A 19,168-nucleotide genomic window follows, 5' to 3' on the forward strand; every position below is an offset into this window, starting at 1 on the left:
TACATTTATTTGTAACACATTTTTTTTAAATTTAACACCCCCCCCCAGCCTCCTTACCTTTGGGAATGCTGGGGGGAGGGGGGGTGTCTCTTCCTCCCTGGTGGTCCAGTGGCTGCTGGGCGATCGGGCGGCACTGCCTGGCGGGCGGCCGGCGAGGGAGCACTTCCCCTGAGCTGTCTGCTCAGCTCCCTCGCGCGCCTCAGAGTGAGGCTGGGAGCCGGAATATGACGTCATATTCCGGCTCCGCCTCCCAGCCTCACTCTGCGGCTGGCGAGGGAGCTGAGCAGACAGCTCAGGGGAAGTGCTCCCTCGCCGGCCGCCCGCCAGGCAGCGCCGCCCGATCGCCCAGCAGCCCGCCGGCATGTCTGTTAGCCGCAAGGCTAACAAGACATTTGCCTTGGGCATTTGGGGGCGGCTTTTTTTGCCGCCCCCTGGAAAATGCCGCCCAAGGCAAATGCCTTGTTTGCCTCGCGGCTAATACGCCCCTGAGCCAGGTCTTAAAAGTTACTTGTGCCAAAAGTTTCACTGCCATTATATGTGTAAATATATATATATGAAACCAAGAGGGCGTCACTCACCTGAACCTGAACAAAATATACAAAATACATGATCCAGCACTCGCTTATTGACTAAACAATTGCTTCAAATCTTACAGATTGTAGTATTTAAAAACAACTCACCTAGGCAAAAAACAATGGGGGTTAGTTACATTATATGATCATATATTGCATAAGCCTGCCACAACGTCAATGGTGCCTCATTCCAGGACCCTATTTAGCTTTGACTTGCAGAGAGTCCCAGTAAGGAAGTATTTCCCAAGTAAGTGGAATAATCTCATAAGTGCAAGCATTAGGCTGCTAGTGTAGGACCTGTCAAGAATGGGGTATGTTACAGGGTACATTGACGTTATTGCAGGCTTATGCCATATATGATCATAATGTAACTAAACCCCATAGGTTTTTGCCTAGGTGAGGTGTTTTTTTTAAATAAAACTACTACAATCTGTAAGATTTGAAATAATTGCTTAGTAAATAAGCGAGTGCGCTGGATTGTGTATTATATATATATATATATTTACATATACACACACACAAATAATTAGTCATTTTTGAAATGGGAAAAAAAATTATATATATATATATATATATATATATATATCTCATAAAAAAATTTTCTTGCTTTTTACTATCAGTATTTTTCATTTAGGTGCTTCCCTTTTCACAGTTTTCGCCCACTTATGTATAAGTGCTACCTCCTCAATCAGGAGGGGGCAAAGCAATATTTTAAAGGGGGGGTTAAGATGGAGGGAAATAATAAGCCTCCCTTCCCCCACCTCTCCTGTGTTGCAGGGCCATCTGCCTTCCTAGTGAAAGTGCAGGCAGATGTGAGGCTTGCATTCCTGTCCATGACTAACAATGGGTCTAATGACAGGTGCAGCCAGCAGCAGATGACAGGCAGGTGCGCGTGCCGTTGCTTACTCACCATAGTCTTCTTCCACTCTGGCCCACCCTTTAGGCAACACCTGCTGCTTACGGACACAGGTCAGCTACAAAGCTTTGTAAATAGTTGCCATGCCCAGCAGAGACATACACACTCTTTCTCTAACCTGAATTCCAAACTCCTAGTAAATCAAACACGAATGTCCCACACGTGAAGGGGTGGATACATTCCAAAAAAGCAAGGTTTGTTTGTTTGTTTTTTAAACTCGGAATCGGTTAGTGCAACTATTATTCAAAAAGTGTGATATATACACTAGGTCTCATTTTCAACTGAAAAAAATGCTCATATTGTTTATATGTTTTTTACTGTACATCTTTGTAAATACAAACACTCATTGTCACATTATTTGTAAACTAATGAAAGCATAAAATTAAATGGTGTGGTTTCGTAATTTTTGCTTGTGTGTGTGTTTTCCTGTTCTAACTCTTTAATGTTTACCAAATGATTAAACTAAAAATGCAGTCATTTTTTATATATAAACAGCAAGGACAAAGAGTTGCCAGACACAAAGGGTATATATGATAGCTACCTGCAGGCACTTAAGCTGTTCTGCAGATTTCCCTGCAACACACAATGCCTGGGACAGAAATGCTTCCACATCCTCTAGAGCAAGGCTGTGCACCTGTTGAGAAAAATGAAAGGGGATATTGGAAGTGTTGAATACATTAATTATTGATGTGAGAAATGTGAAGGGAATACACTTTTTTTCAAATCTGTTTCCATGCAGAAGATATGAATTAAAAACACAACAGAAAGGCTAAATATTTAACTATACATAAGCTATGAAGGTTCTAACATCAAACCCACAAAATATCTAGCTTTAAAACTTTAACAATTCATGTTACTGCCTTATCAGCTCACTCAAACTCTATACACTCATACACTTTAGAATTACCTCCAAAGGCATTTACTGATTTAACAGATGGAAAGGCTTGAGACACTGATCCCTCAAATTAGGATGATGACATGTAAGGCATTAAAGATATTTTATTAGCATTTCGGTCATTACAGAGTTAATAACCATCTATATTTCACCACATAGGACAGACATTGAATGAACATAAAAAAGCCATAAAGATATTTAATGTATGGTAAATACTAACAAAATGAAATGGCTTTTCTGTTGTCTGTTAAAACAAATCTGTATTCCTATTTCATGATGCTCTTAAAATGAACATGCTCTTTACTTTTCTTTCTTTCTATTTAAACTACTTCATAGAAATCCCCCAAAGAAAACATGCATTTTTCCTGCATGTTTTCTTTAGGGGTATATGAGAAAAGCTGCAGACCTGCTGTCTGCAGCCTCTACAAGCCTGCCCCCTCTTTCCCTGACACAAACTACATCTGTGTTGGGGAATACATCAGAGGTTTATCTTTGAGCAGCACGTGATTATGGCTTTCTAATGCTTCTCAATGAGCTGTATTAGAGCCCAATCAGGAGGGGGCAAAGCAGATGCACTCTTGTCCAGTGTTAGCTTTGTGGCCCTGGCCAGAGAAGTGTTTCTGTCCCTATTATAAACGGGCAGATTTCTACTGTAATCAGCGTTTTAAAAACGGTCAAAAAAATGATAGACTCCAGACATATAAAGCACTTCACACAGCTGCAGAAGATACAATCCAACAGGATAAACACTGAATGAAGTGATGCACTAATGAATTACCTTGTATAATACATGAATTAAAACGCTTCTTGATTTTTTTTAAGCAATTCATTTGGTGTGTATTAATATTTTGTATTTAGTGTATATTTTGTTTGAGGTTATTACAGGTGGGTAACCTCGATACCTGCACCTAGTTACAGGATTGTGTGCCAACATACATCTGTACTTTTGTAAACACTGGGGCAGGTGTTTGACAGATACCTAAACATCATATTTTCTAGTTACATTAAGATATCAAAAAATTTTATGGCGTTAAAAAAAAATAAAAAAAAAATACACCCTATGTTAATTAGATGTACAGTATATTACTAAAACAATATATGCTTCCTGTGACATTATCTTCAGGTCTGCAACAAGACTGCTAATGACAGTTCAGTTTAAATTTTTCTAGATATGTTGGACTCTGCCAAGAACTTTGATGGGCAAAGAAGGAAGCTACACTATGGGTAGCAGCTACTGAATGGTTGAGTTTTAAGAAGCAGTTGCAAGCAATTGTGTGTGGGGAAGATTGAAGATACCTCCTTGCATCATAAACTAAGCAAAGAGCTTGAGATGTCTTTTTAAAAAGTACATGCTATTTTATCCACATACCAAGAGCTCTTTGTTTTCTTATGATGTACAAGACAAACAAATTATCATTAAAAGTTTGTACCTCCAGTGCTAGATATATAAGCAGGCAACATGTAGCTGCATGTGGAGGTTTCAAGTTGCTAAGTTTCTCTGTGCAACTCTCCGCTTGAAAGCAGGCCAAAATAGTATGGAAACGTAGTCTTTGGGTGTCAGGGCCCTCCTCTAGCAAAAGCCTCCTCACACTTGGTGTTCCACCTATAAAATAAAACATATGTTAGATTTGCAAGAAAATAAGACTCTACAAGGGGAAAGCACAAATATTTTGATAACCTAGCCCAGTGGTTCCCAAACTTTTTAGGTTTCCAAGGTGCCCCAAGTTAAAATAATTTCCTATGTTGTATATATGTACAGTGCAGCGGCATATACTGGGCCCGTTTGGCAGAAATGCTTGCCGTTCAAGCGCAGATCCAGAACCCAATTTCGGGAAGGGCACTGGTAGATTATTTAAAGAAACAATACAATCACAATAACCACTAGAGCACTTTGTAGTGGTTATGGTGCCAGTAGAGCCATAGTGCCCTCCCAGAGTAAGTAGTTGTACTGTTCAAGAACAGTTTGACAACTTACCTGGGATCTGCCGGGATAGGGGCTGTAGTAGTGATTGTGATTTGTGTTTGTGAAGGATGTAGTGTGTGTGTGACAGGGGTGCAGTGTGTGTGTGAGGCAATTTGTGCGTGAGGGCAGGTTGTATGAGGGGTACAGTGTGTGGGGAGGCAGGTTGTGTGAGGGGTACTGTATTGTACTGTGTATGGGGGGTAATGTGTGTGTATGGAGGGGGCAACTGTGGGGGTAGGAGTGCAGATAAATATATACTTTTATTTTTTTTATTTTAATTAATAAAAGTTTAATTTGATTTTAATGAAAAAAAATAAAAATAATTATTTTAATATCCCCCCTCCCTGCTTACCTTTGCCTGGGAGAAGAGACATTTCCTGCAAGCCCTGGAGGTCCGGTGGAGAACCCTGGTGGTCCAAGTAGTGAAAGTGAACTCTAGCAGCCTCAGGAGCTGCTAGAGTTCACTCTCGTGAGATAAGGAGTGTTGCCATAGTAACCATGGCAACGCTCCGAGCTTGTAAGAGAAGAACCCATCTGCCAGCATTACAGTGGTAGCGGGCCAGAGAGGGAGATCTCTGATCGCTTCTCCGGTCCTGCAGAGCCGGCAGGGGAGAGGGAGGCACATTTCTCGGTGCACCGGGAAAATATCTTGCGGCTCCCCTGTGTGCCCGTCATGGCGCCCCAGCACACAGTTTGGGAACCGCTGACCTAGCCTATTATCTACAACCTGTCTTACAATTCAGTAAAGGTTTTCTAAAAACTGTAGTCATATGTTAATAAGCTTTTAAAACAACAATTCTGTTTGAAATTAAATTCCTATGAAAAGGAAATAATGAATATGATAAATGGGAAATATTAATAAATAAGTTAGCAGGAGAAATAATTTATATTTAACTTATTAGAATACACAAGACCCCATTGTATGCAGATTGACAAGGTAAGTTTTTACCTGTCTAATGGTAAATATTTTTGCAGAAACAGTATTGAAGCGTATGATAGTGAATATGTGAGGTAACAGTTTGTTGAGAAAGAGAAATAATTTTGGAGTCAAAAATATTTTGTGGCACAATTGGAAATCACTACTAACTCGTCTTTCTCCAATTGTTTCCTATTCTCTTCTGCTTTCCAAATCTGTTATTTTTTTTTCTTCATTTCTGATCTATTTCTTTTTAAAACATAATACAAAGTAGGGACTATTTTGTCCTATGTAATTTTCCTACGCTTGACAAATCTTGACAAAGAGTGGAGTTAATGGCAAGCTCCACTATCTTGACACATGAAGTGGTGCTTGCCTTATGCCTTAAGATCAACACTTTGTCAAGATTTGTCAAGCGTAGGAATAATTCATAAGAACAAAAGTCCCTACTTTGTCTTATGTTTTAGAGAAATGGATCAGAAATGAAGAAAAGAAGTACAGTTTCTGAAAGAGGGACAGAAGAGTAAACAATAGGAGAAAGATGCGTTTGACAGAGCTACTTATACATACACACACACTATATATATATATATATATATATATATATATATATATATATATAAATAAATAAATAAAATGTTTTCCTGATTGGAAAATAGACCCTGCAGCTCATTTTTTTTCTTTTTTGGCAAAACTGAAGTTACTTGAATGTGGAGAAAATAAAGCATGAATACGAGACCAAAACCTATTAAAGGAACACTATAGCGTTAGGAATACAAACATGTATTCCTAGCGCTATAGAGCCATAGTCACCTGAACAGTGAGTAGGGCCCTGTTCCGCGGCAAATAAATGGTTAGTTATTTGCTTACCTTAATCATGTGCCGGGCTCCCTCGGCACTGGTGACCTCTCCTCCTCCGTCAGCTCCTGTGGAGCCGAATGCACATGCGCAGCCAGAGGCACGCGCGCATTCAAACCCACCCATAGAAAAGCATTACTCAATGCTTTCCTATGGGGATCTTTTTTTGACACTGGACTCCGTGTAAATCGCGGAAGCGCCTCTAGAGGCTGGATTTACTCTGCAGTATAAACATAGCAGTTTCTCTGTTTCTCTGCATAGAGTTCATTGGTCCACCTGCAGGAATGGAATTACGAATTCTATATATTATTAACGAATCATCACTCCTTAATGTTGGAATCACCTGCTTTTATCCTAGTATATTCTGCCTTTTAGTAAAATCAATTCATTTAAATTAAGTTAAATAAAACGGGCATAATTAACAGTTATGTTGTAGAGTTTCTATCAGACTTGTAGATATGTCCCAGGAATTTTGAATGCAAGTATGAGATAGAGAATTGTGGGAAATAGGAAAGTTTTCAGAGTTCAGAATTTTAAAGAATTTCAAAGTTGAGTGTTAGTTGGAAAAGATACAAATAATTAGGTGTGTCCAGCTTTGGCTCCAGATGTCAGAACTTAGATGTTAGATGTGAGTCCATCCTCAGAGTGTGAATGACTGAGTGTGAGACTGAGTCCCTAAGTGTTTGACAGTCTCTCTCTCCTTTGTCCTTAATTTTTAAAGGAGAAGTTCTATATGTCACTAGTTCATAGGACCAATAGAGAACTATGGACGTGTCTTCCCTACAGATTATCATCTAGACCAGTGGTAGTCAACCTTTTTCTACCTACCGCCCACTAATGCATCTTTCTTGATGGAAACATTTCCTTACCGCCCACCAGTTTTTGCGCAAGTGCAGAATATTTTTTAGAAAGGAGGGTGTTTTAAAAAAATAGATAAATGTACGTACATATACCTTTTTTTTCTACTTTATGCATGTTTATAATGTTTTTAACTTGATAAAGTTTAATGAGAAAACAATAAAGTAAATTAAAATTACCTTTACTAGTGATTGAGATCCTTGAGGTAGATGCAGCGAGACTAAATATTTGAGATCTGGTTCGATTTTCGTAAGGAAAGGTCTCCTCTTTTGGTGATATTCAGACGACTTCTCTGTTTGCTCATAATATGATTTCTCATCTATGCGTCAGCTCCCCTCCTCTCCCTCCTCAATTCCCCTTCCCACCTTTTTTTCCCCTTTTTTCTATTTTTTAACCTTCCTTATAGCAATGCCCAGTAGGAAGGCTGAGCTAAGTAGCCCAATTACTATTACTTACTATAGCCCACTATAACACAGGCACATACATACATACACACAGACACACACAAGACACACATACAGACACACACAAGACACATATATACAAAGACATACATACAAACAGACAGGCACACATACAGACAGGCACACATACAGACAGGCACACATACAAACAGACACACACATACAAAGACACACGCATAAGACATACATACAAAGACACATACACACATACACACAGACAGACACACACAAGACACATATAAACAAAGACACATACACACATACAGACACAAGACACACATACATACAAAGACACGTACACACAACACATACAAAGACAAGACACACATATATACAGACACACACACACACAAGGACACAAACACATACATACAGACACACACACACACATACAAAGACAGACACACAAGACATACATACAGACAGACACACACACACAAGACATACATACAAAGACACATACACACAAACACACAAAATATTTTAGTCACCCTCCTGTTTCCTACCTTTTAGGTGCAGGAGGGCAACATTCTTTGGGGTCCAGTGGTGGCTCAGGTGGATGGGAGTCAGAGTTCCCACTCAGACTCCCTCTGCCTCCTCCCTCGTGCAGTCACTTCCTCCCAGCTCTGTGTGATGTAATCACAGGGGGCCCGGTCACGCTGATAAAGCGCCCAGCGCTGACTGGGCCCCCTTACAATCCATAACCATTGGGTGTCCCTGACAGCATGTGCCACCCGATGAACTCCTTGGACGGCGGCCCCGGTGGTTTGCCGCACGGGCCGGGGCCGCAAATGGTGATGGCGGGTACCCGGTCACAGGGGTACTGCTGGCTCGCACCCACCAGCCCAATCTCTCAAAATGAGGAAATCCCTACCACCCACCTGGAATCCTGAAACGCCCACTAGTGGGCGGTAGGGACCAGGTTGAAGACCCATGATTTAGACTTTGGTCAGTAGATGGCACAATTACATCACAGTAAATTCTTGTCAGGGGGTCCATTTACCTTTTTGTATAATGGGTTAACTGAATTTCGTGATGCGTTTGACGTCATATAGGTTATCTTTATGGTAACCTATTCGTCAAAGACATATTCCTTTTCAAAGCATTTTCTTTGGTTTCAGCTAGATTTAGAGTCTGGTGTATACCTTTAAATTTAGATTTCTTACATGTCCTAAACTCTTCCTCACCTCTCTATACAATGGAACTTTGTAAGATTCTGTTAGTTGTTTAGTTTCTTTTTTTTTTTTTTTTTTTTTTTTTAAGTAAAATGACTTAGTGTTATCTGTCATTGGTAATCCTGTGTCTGGTTTTCTTGTGTGAAACTGTGTGTAGCACATAGTAATATTATTTATACATGTCTATTACACATATTCCACTAATGTTTGTAGATAATAGGACAATTCTTTATTAAGATTATATCCATGAATATTCTATATTATTAACATAGTACTATTTATATATACCGTATATACTCGAGTATAAGCCGACCCGAATATAAGCCGAGGCCCCTAATTTTTCCCCAGAAAACTGGGAAAACTTATTGACTCGAGTATAAGACTAGGGTGGGAAATGCAGCAGCTACTGGTAAATTTCTAAATAAAATTAGATCCTAAAAAAAATATATTAATTGAATATTTATTTACAGTGTGTGTATAATGAATGCAGTGTGTGCGTATGAGTGCAGCGTGTGTGTGTATGAGTGCAGCGTGTGTGTGTATGAGTGCAGCGTGTGTGTGTATGAGTGCAGCGTGTGTGTATGAGTGCAGCGTGTGTGTATGAGTGCAGTGTGTGTATGAGTGCAGCGTGTGTATGAGTGCAGCGTGTGTATGAGTGCAGCGTGTGTGTGTATGAATGCAGTGTGTGTGTGTATGAATGCAGTGTGTGTGTGTATGAATGCAGTGTGTGTGTATGAGTGCAGTGTGTGTATGAATGCAGTGTGTGTATGAATGCAGTGTATGAATGCAGTGTGTGCAGGGCCGGTGCAAGGATATTTGCCCCCCCCCATATGTCCTGACCTCCCCTCCTCCTCCCTCAGTGGTCCTTACCTCCCCACCCCCGTGTTCCTTCACCCCCCTCCCCCAGTGGTCCTGACTCACCCCTCCCCTAGTGGTCCTTACCCTCCCCTCCCCTAGTGGTCCTTACTTCCCCCTCCCTTCCCCTAGTGGTCCTTACTTCCCCCTCCCCTCCCCTAGTGGTCCTTATCCCCCCCTCCCTCCCATAGTGGTCCTTATCCCCCTCCCTCCCATAGTGGTCCTTATCCCCCTCCCTCCCATAGTGGTCCTTATCCCCCCCTCCCTCCCATAGTGTTCCTTTTCTCCCCCCCTCCCTCCGATAGTGGTCCTTATCCCCCCCTCCCTTCCATAGTGGTATAGTGGTCCTTATCCCCCCCCCTCCCTCCCATAGTGGTCCTTATCCCCCCCCCTCCCTCCCATAGTGGTCCTTATCCCCCCCTTCCCTCCCATAGTGGTCCTTATCCCCCCCCTCCCTCCCATAGTGGTCCTTATCCCCCCCCCTCCCTCCCATAGTGGTCCTTATCCCCCCCTCCCTCCCATAGCGGTCCTTATACCCCCCTCCCTCCCATGGTGGTCCTTATCCCACCCCCTCCCTCCCATAGTGGTCCTTATCCCACCCCCCCCTCCCATAGTGGTCCTTATCCCACCCCCCCCTCCCATAGTGGTCCTTATCCCACCCCCCCCCTCCCATAGTGGTCCTTATACCCCCCCCCCCTCCCACAGTGGTCCTTATACCCCCTTTTTTTTAAATTATTTTTTTTATTATTATTTTTTTTATTATTATTTCTTATTTTATTTATTTTTCGTCCCCCCTCCCTGCTTGATACATGGCAGGGAGGGGGGCTCTCCTTCCCTGGTGGTCCAGTGGCAGTTCAGTGGGGGGGAGAGGGGGGCTGGCAGAGCTGTACTTACCTGTTCTGCAGCTCCTGTCAGCTCTCTCCTCCTCTGCGCCGTCCGTGCAGCTCCCTCTGTCAGCTCACACTGTACGTCTCGCGAGAGCCGCGGCTCTCGCGAGACTTACACTGGGAGCTGACCGAGGTGCTGAACGGACGGCGCGGAGGAGGAGAGAGCTGACAGGAGCTGCAGAACAGGTAAGTACAGCTCTGCCAGCCCCCCTCTCCCCCGGTCTGTATTATGGCAATGCAAATTGCCATAATACAGACCTTGACTCGAGTATAAGCCGAGTTGGGGTTTTTCAGCCCAAAAAATGGGCTGAAAAACTCGGCTTATACTCGAGTATATACGGTAATTAATATAATATTCTAAGTTATATGTGGATAGTGTGTGTGTATATATATGTAGTTAATACAATGTTAAACAAAAATCTGTACACCAGTCATGCCATAAGACTTGTTTTTCCCACAGAAATCCCAAATCTGCAGTGATGTTACAACCGCAAAGGATTCTGGGTGGGCATATGCAAATTAGTTTAACAAAGAATCACATTTTTGCCTCATTCCATTTTAAACATGGATTCCTTTTAATCTGTGTTTGCAGTATACAACTGCTTGGAACACAATTTAGGAAAAGATGCAAATCCAGTGAACCACTCATGGACAGCTGTTTCGTTGTTAATGCAACTCTTCAGCATGAGGTTGGTTACTGGTTTGCTTATTGAGGCTTGGTAGTGCTTGGGAAGCAAAATCCAAATAGGTTATGGTGGGGAAAAATTGTGATTGAAAACCCCTTCCACCTGAAGTCTGTGGATAGTTAATACAATGTTAACAAAAATCTGCACACCAGTCAAGCCATAAGACTTGTGGGAAAGTTGTGTTATAAAGCTGTTATATACAGCAGACATATACTCCAAGGAATCCATGTATAAAGTGGAATTATGGGGGCGGGGCCTAACTGGCATGGCGGACGGTCGCAACATGCAGGAGCTCCCTACTAATCTGTACTTTCAAGCGACTTGCTGGGACTCCTGCCGCTTGAAGCCCGGTTTAAACAGGCACCTACCTGCTGCAGACAACGGCTGGAGTGTCCTGGTGTGAAAAGCCGAGACGCCGACCGACAAAAGCCATGTGGAGCGGTTGCGGCCCAGCGGGGGCTCCGGGCGGGGGAAACGGCCGATCTCCCGTCCCTCGCCTCTCCTACTAATAGGATCACACGAAGTCCAATTCCCCCCCCACAGGGCCGGGGGGTTATCCCGGTCCACCAAGCACAGCATGGGGTTGGTCACGACCCATTTACAGGTGACCATACAAGCCGCATGGCAGAAGGGGGAGCACCAGCCATGTGGACGCCCGACGAAGCAATGGACGAGCTGGGATATGAATCCAGGCTAGAGAGAGTATTCCAAGACTTTTGGCGCAAACTGGAGGTAAAAATGTCCCGTCCAGCCCTGACCCACCTAAATGCTGAGCCCTCACACCACCGACTGCCTGATTCAGGGCAAGTCAACAGGCAACCTGTCACTAAAGGAACTCCAGCATGGCGGTGGTGTGACAAATGCCAGACTAAAGCAAAGAGCGAAAGGGGCCAGCCGCGACCCCACATGTGGAAGGCACCCCAAACACAAGCCAAAATACTTCACTTAGTCAGCAGTATCCCAGCCAGGCCCATAGACTTACCTCAAGGTTCAAAGCTTCACCCACAGCAACATGGACGCGGCACTTATAAGCTACGACAGACCGCCCAATGCCTCAATCACTTACCGGAGGCTACTACCATGGGCCGCCTACAACGCCTTCTCAGGCCGAAGACCACAAGGAGTCAGACTCCAAGACACCGACCACACCGCCGGAGGCTTGCCCGCCGGAGGCTTGCCCGCCGCTGGCGGCGGCAGAACACCCGAGCCCCACATGGCGCCCGAAGAGACCCGGCCTCTCTGAGCTACCAAGTCGGTGGATCGCAGGTGAAGGCCTTCATGATGACCTGGGGCTGGCAGACGGCTGACACCAACTCGCACCATGCTGTACCCCTGTGGATTCAACAAAATGACAGGGCCATCTTCACCACCCTAACGGTCCGCGCTGCGGCCCTACACAGCAGAGGTATAGGCTGAACTGGCCCCACTAACTGACAGTCCCACCATCACCACGCTCAGCCGAAGGCTGATGGGACCTAGCCTGAGCGGCCCACACGGACTCCCGCCTATAGCTACGCTTACCACGTAGCCTACTGGTATAAATTTTCAGTTACACAAATTCAGAGGGTCAGGGACCAGCCTAGCATGCTTAGATTTGTCTTGTCTTTTCCCTGGTTATACGTTAGACTTATGCTTAGCATCCTAGGACCAGATATTTCACGACACTAACATATAATGACCCTAAGTCTCAATCTGCCTTGAACAAGCGCAATAAGCTCTCGGATCCACATAGGATTGTCTGCAGGTCTACCCCAACTTGTCAATCAATCTATAAGAGTTAGGCCAAAAAAGCTACAGGACACAAAGGCCTAGGATTAGTAAGATCAGAGATGCATTAACATGAGCTTGGCACCCTCCAACAAGACAGTAAGCAACTAGTCATACTGCATATACTATAAAAGTTTCAACGCTTGTTCTATACACTTGTCTACACAAAGTTTTGTTAAACTACATGTCACACATATTACTAAAAAGCACTACTAGATTATCTCTTGAATTAAAAACATGTAAACTAGCAGTAGCTCGAACTATATAAGCATGATCAACATTTAACTTGTTACACAATTTGACTCTTAAAAACGAAAAATGTGCTATGTTATTGATGCCATACCAGTGCTATAACATGTTTACGAATCTGTCTGCACTAGCTGTCGTGGCAGTGCAAACGTATGTTTTCTTACTATGCACAAATAAAATAAAGATCGACAAAAAAAAAAATAGTGGAATTATGAGGCAAAAATGTGGTTCTTTGTTGAGCTAATTTGCATATGTCTACCCAGAATCCCCTGCAGTAGTGACAGCACTGTTTAAGTGAGATTTCTGTGGGAAAAGCAAGTCTTTTTTTTTAATCATCTTTATTTAGAATTTTTTTATATACAGTCAGTCAGTACATTAAATGGCAATCATTAACCATATCAACACCATTTGTATATTGTAGTTTTAGTTTACAACTTATTCAAATCACACATGTGTTGTCTTATTATAATATAAATATCAAGAGATAAACATCTTAGAGCATAATTTAACTAACTTCCCAAAAATTAAATACATCTTTCACACACATTCATTCATTCCTTCAGACTGAGAGATAGAAGCAACCCAACTAGTTATCATAAATCATGAGTAAGAGAGAAAAAAGCATATATTTAACCAAATTGTTAATTCAATGTGGACAGGGGTTTATTAGACGATGAGGCTATATTATTTAGGGTAGACATCATTGAGTCTTAAGTTGTTTTCCATTAGGATTTATAACTATCTCTAGTCATTCCTTTGAGTAAAGAAAAAAGAACAAGGATTATAATCCTCTCCAGTAAAGAATCTTATTGATGGAGAACTAGTGATCGTTCAAGACTATATCGGTATTGCTGCGAATATTAGGGATAAATAATAGTAAGTCAGGCCCACAGTTCGCATTTATCTTAGGATTAGGTCAAAGAGATGCAATAAAATTACTCATAGTTTCTCCACTTCCAAAACATTACATTAATATTATGGTTAACCAATAGTAGGAAACTATCCATTTTCATTCATAGATTGATATTACTTTGTCCAACCATAATTTGTATATACCGTATATACTCGAGTATAAGCCGACCCGAATATAAGCCGAGGCCCCTAATTTTTCCCCAAAAAACTGGGAAAACTTATTGACTCGAGTATAAGACTAGGGTGGGAAATGCAGCAGCTACTGGTAAATTTCTAAATAAAATTAGATCCTAAAAAAAATATATTAATTGAATATTTATTTACAGTGTGTGTATAATGAATGCAGTGTGTGTGTATGAGTGCAGTGTGTGTGTGTATGAGTGCAGTGTGTGTGTGTATGAGTGCAGTGTGTGTATGAATGCAGTGTGTGTATGAATGCAGTGTGTGCAGGGCCGGTGCAAGGATATTTGCCCCCCCCCCAATATGTCCTGACCTCCCCTCCTCCTCCCTCAGTGGTCCTTACCTCCCCACCCCCGTGTTCCTTCACCCCCCTCCCCCAGTGGTCCTGACTCACCCCTCCCCTAGTGGTCCTTACTTCCCCCTCCCTTCCCCTAGTGGTCCTTACTTCCCCCTCCCCTCCCCTAGTGGTCCTTATCCCCCCCTCCCTCCCATAGTGGTCCTTATCCCCCTCCCTCCCATAGTGGTCCTTATCCCCCCCTCCCTCCCATAGTGTTCCTTTTCTCCCCCCCTCCCTCCCATAGTGGTCCTTATCCCACCCCCCTCCATCCGATAGTGGTCCTTATCCCCCCCTCCCTTCCATAGTGGTATAGTGGTCCTTATCCCCCCCCCTCCCTCCCATAGTGGTCCTTATCCCCCCCCCTCCCTCCCATAGTGGTCCTTATCCCCCCCCTCCCTCCCATAGTGGTCCTTATCCCCCCCCTCCCTCCCATAGTGGTCCTTATCCCCCCCCTCCCTCCCATAGCGGTCCTTATACCCCCCCTCTCCCATAGTGGTCCTTATCCCACCCCCTCCCTCCAATAGTGGTCCTTATCCCCCCCTCCCTCCCATAGCGGTCCTTATACCCCCCCTCCCTCCCATAGTGGTCCTTATCCCACCCCCTCCCTCCCATAGTGCTCCTTATCCCACCCCCTCCCTCCCATAGTGCTCCTTATACCCCCCCCCTCCCACAGTGGTCCTTATACCCCCTTTTTTTTATTATTTTTTTTATTATTATTAGTATTATTTTTTATTATTATTTCTTATTTTATTTATATTTGTATTTTTTTTTCGTCCCCCCTCCCTGCTTGATACATGGCAGGGAGGGGGGCTCTCCTTCCCTGGTGGTCCAGTGGCAGTTCAGTGGGGGGAGAGGGGTGCTGGCAGAGCTGTAACTTACCTGTTCTGCAGCTCCTGTCAGCTCTCTCCTCCTCTGCGCCGTCCGTGCAGCTCCTTCTATCAGCTCACACTGTAAGTCTCGCGAGAGCCGCGGCTCTCGCGAGACTTACACTGGGAGCTGACCGAGGTGCTGAACGGACGGCGCGGAGGAGGAGAGAGCTGACAGGAGCTGCAGGAAAGGTAAGTACAGCTCTGCCAGCACCCCTCTCCCCCCAGTCTGTATTATGGCAATGCAAATTGCCATAATACAGACTCTGACTCGAGTATAAGCCGAGTTGGGGTTTTTCAGCCCAAAAAATGGGCTGAAAAACTCGGCTTATACTCGAGTATATACGGTACCTTTTTTAAGGGTTGAGCTCGATATGTTATTAGTAAGGTTATTTTCCATCGAGAGTTGGAGTTTAATTTGACTAATAAGATGTCTTTTTTGAAAGGGAATAGATGATTTCCAGTTTCTGGCAATTATAATTTTAGCAGCCACAAAGCAATGAGATGCTATACATTTAGTTTTTTGTGTATCCAAATTCCAGTTATAATGTAAGATCGCTACAGCTGGATTTTGTTCAAATCGTTTATGAGACAACTCGTACAAAATATCAAAGGTCCATGACCATAATATCTTTACAATCGGACATTCCCACCGAGTATGTATATAAGTCCCAACAAACGACCCACCACTCCAGCATATATTCTGTAAATGTGGATACATCTTAGATAGTCTGGATGGAGTGTAGTACCATTTATATATTAATTTAAAATGGCATTCTACCAGATTTATGCCGTGTATAAATTTTGTTAAGTGTGAAATAGAAGAACACCATTGATTTTCTGATATTGATATATCCAGTTCTTTTTGCCAGTAATCTATAATCTTTAAAGGTGTCTGACCTATTTCTTTTAGCAGGGCATTCGCTAATGAAGTGACTTTTTTCTTAGATCTATTACAAAATATAATTTCCATTAGATTAGAAATTGTAGATTTGTTATCAATAAGAGAAGAGTGTAAGTAATGTTTAATCCTTAAATACGTAAAAATTTCTCTAGATGGTAATTTGTAGGTGTCTACGATCTGTTGAAATGATATTAATCTATTGTCAATCATAATATCAGAAACAATATCTATACCGTGTTCAAACCAGATATTTAGGGATAAATCAGTTACATTCTGCTCAATTACCGCCAAAGAACAGGTCTTTGGTATCTTGTTTACATATCCCAACAATTTTTTAATTTCTTGCCAAATGTTTAACGATTGGCTAAGTATATATGATTCAATCTGCGTAAAAAATTGAGATTTATCCGGTAGTTCTTTCCATATCAACATTTCCAATTTATTGGGCTTGACTACCTGTGACTCCAAAATATGCCAAGGTTCATATAAGAATTGTGGGTCTTGAAGACAAAATATATGTCTTATCATATTTGCATAATAAATTGTGATAATATTAGGAAAATTTAAGCCCCCCTTCGTTATTCTGTTAGACAAGAATTTAGAACTAATTCTCGGTTTTTTATTTTTCCATATAAACTTGGAAATATACGATTGGATCAGATTTAACCACGACTTTGGGATTTTCATAGGTACCATGGAGAATAAATAGGACCACTTTGGCAGTATATATGAGTTTATAATATTAATTCTGCCAATCCAGGTAGTCTCCAGGTTTTTCCACTTTTGTAATTTATAATTCATTTCTTTGATCATTCTAAGGATATTAATCTCCACTTTATCCTCAATTTCTACCGGTATAGTAATCCCAAGATATTCTATTTCCTTATTAGACCAGATGAAATTATATAGGTCCGATAATGTCTTAACCACTTTCTGTGTTAGGTTGGTGTACATGGCAATTGATTTCGAGATATTAAGCTTAAAGTTAGAAACCAAACTATAAGATTCTATTTCTTGCATAAGACAGGGCAAAGATGATTCTGGAGAAGTCAACGATATCAAAGCATCATCCGCATATAGGGATATTTTTAATTCAGTGTGTGCAATAGGGAATCCTTTGATGTTATGATTATTCCTTATAGCGATAGCCAAAGGTTCCAGAGTTAAGATATATAGAAGTGGGGATAATGGGCATCCTTGTCTGGTACCATTTCGGAGTGGGAACCATCCTGCTAATATATTAGTGCCCACTGTCCTAGCAGAGGGGTTAGTGTACAATGCCATTATTGCATTACAAATTCTGCCCTGGAAACCAAACGCCGTCAGTGTCTCCCTAAGGTATCCCCACCCGACCCTGTTGAACGCTTTCTCAGCATCTAAAGACAGGGTCAGGAGGGGAATATCGGATCTATTGGCCGTGTCCAATATGTTGATTATTCTTCTGGTATTGTTAGAGGACATACGGCCAGATACAAACCCAATTTGATCTCGATGGATCAATTTATCGATAACAGTATTTATTCTAGCTGCAATAATTGCAGAATAGATCTTCATGTCGACGTTTATTAGAGCAATGGGTCTATAATTTTTTGGATCGTTAGGGTCTTTTTTGGGCTTTAAAATAGGGATTATATTGGATTGGAGAAGTTCATTGGGTGCCGATTTTTTTTCAATGATCTCATTAAACAAATCTGGTAATGGGCTAACCAGTACTGGCATCATATATTTGTAAAAAGCATTTGTAAAGCCATCAGGGCCGGGAGTTTTATTCCATGATAGTTTTTCAATTTGTTGCTGAACTTCTACATGTGTAAATGGTAAATTGAGTAGAGCTAAATCTGAAGGAGAAATTGTTGGAATCTGGATTTTTCCAAGATATTTTAAGACATCACTGTGTTGAGGGGTATCCTTGAGATTGTACAACTGTCTATAATACTGATTAAATGTTTCTCCTATTTGATATGGCTTGCTTATGGCTTGACTTGTGTTTGTATTTGTGTTTAGCAATGTATTAAATATCCACTTACTTCAGGTGGAAGGGGTTTTCATCCACAATTTTTTCCCCACCACAACTCTTTTGGTATGTGTGTGTATATATGGTATATAATTAGAAGTAGGCTGCCTAAAGTGTCTAATATAAAATCTACATTGAGTATCTTTAGAATGTTGTTGTTTTTTTACAAGCTGAAACTTCTAGGGATGTGTGACAGTACAACACCCAAACATCCTATAGCAACAAGTCTATGTATGCAACATTTTTAAAAGGTTTTCCTCACAATAGAACACCATAATAGTTGACAATCTAACCTTGTATGTAAGACAAGCTAAACATAGGTGTTTATTGAGTCTGTAATACCTGGTTTAGGTTCAGTTTGATTCATAGGACAGGCTCACACAGTAAGTCTGGAAGGGATAACAGTGAACTTGTGCAAGGTTCTTGCCTTTCAGGAATGCAAAGCAAAGTTCAAAATTCAAAAGGCTTTGTACTACTCCACAGACTAAAACAAATCACTCAAGAAAAGAAATTTAAGATCAAGACTCACACTGAACCTGTGACAGTGGATGTCAAGTCCTTATAAAAGGAGATTTATTCTTATTTGGTGGATTTTAGTTACTTCCTGTCCATGAAACAATGAAAAGAATTGCAGGGGAAATTCTTCTTAAGGTGTATAAAGAAAAAATAGTAAAATAGGGCCAGGTTTGCAAACAGGCTGAACAGAGATTTACAAAAGCAAGTTTTAACTGAATCAACAAAATTAATATATCATGCCTAAAATGACTTGTGCCTGTGCTACTAAAGCCAATACAACCTGCAGTTTAAGTAGTAGAACAAAAAAAATGTATGCTTTTCACCTAGCAGTAATTCATATTTTCATGAAATGGATGTGTCTCCTACAGATAAACTGTT

General features: G+C 41.9%; 1 protein-coding gene across 1 annotated transcript in view; it reads right to left on the reverse strand.

Moving 5' to 3' along the window:
- The window catches only part of FAM120B (family with sequence similarity 120 member B), a 144,931-nt gene that overhangs the window by 54,939 nt on the left and 70,824 nt on the right, over positions 1-19,168 (reverse strand). The window contains exons 5-6 of the mRNA XM_063443360.1: positions 3,814-3,986; positions 2,030-2,122 (exon numbers count right to left, since the gene is read on the reverse strand). Of these exons, the coding sequence (XP_063299430.1) occupies positions 2,030-2,122; positions 3,814-3,986 (266 nt within the window). The remainder of the gene's footprint in view (positions 1-2,029; positions 2,123-3,813; positions 3,987-19,168) is intronic.

Source organism: Pelobates fuscus, chromosome 2 (assembly GCF_036172605.1).
Source record: "Pelobates fuscus isolate aPelFus1 chromosome 2, aPelFus1.pri, whole genome shotgun sequence".
Taxonomy (NCBI): Eukaryota; Metazoa; Chordata; class Amphibia; order Anura; family Pelobatidae; genus Pelobates; species Pelobates fuscus.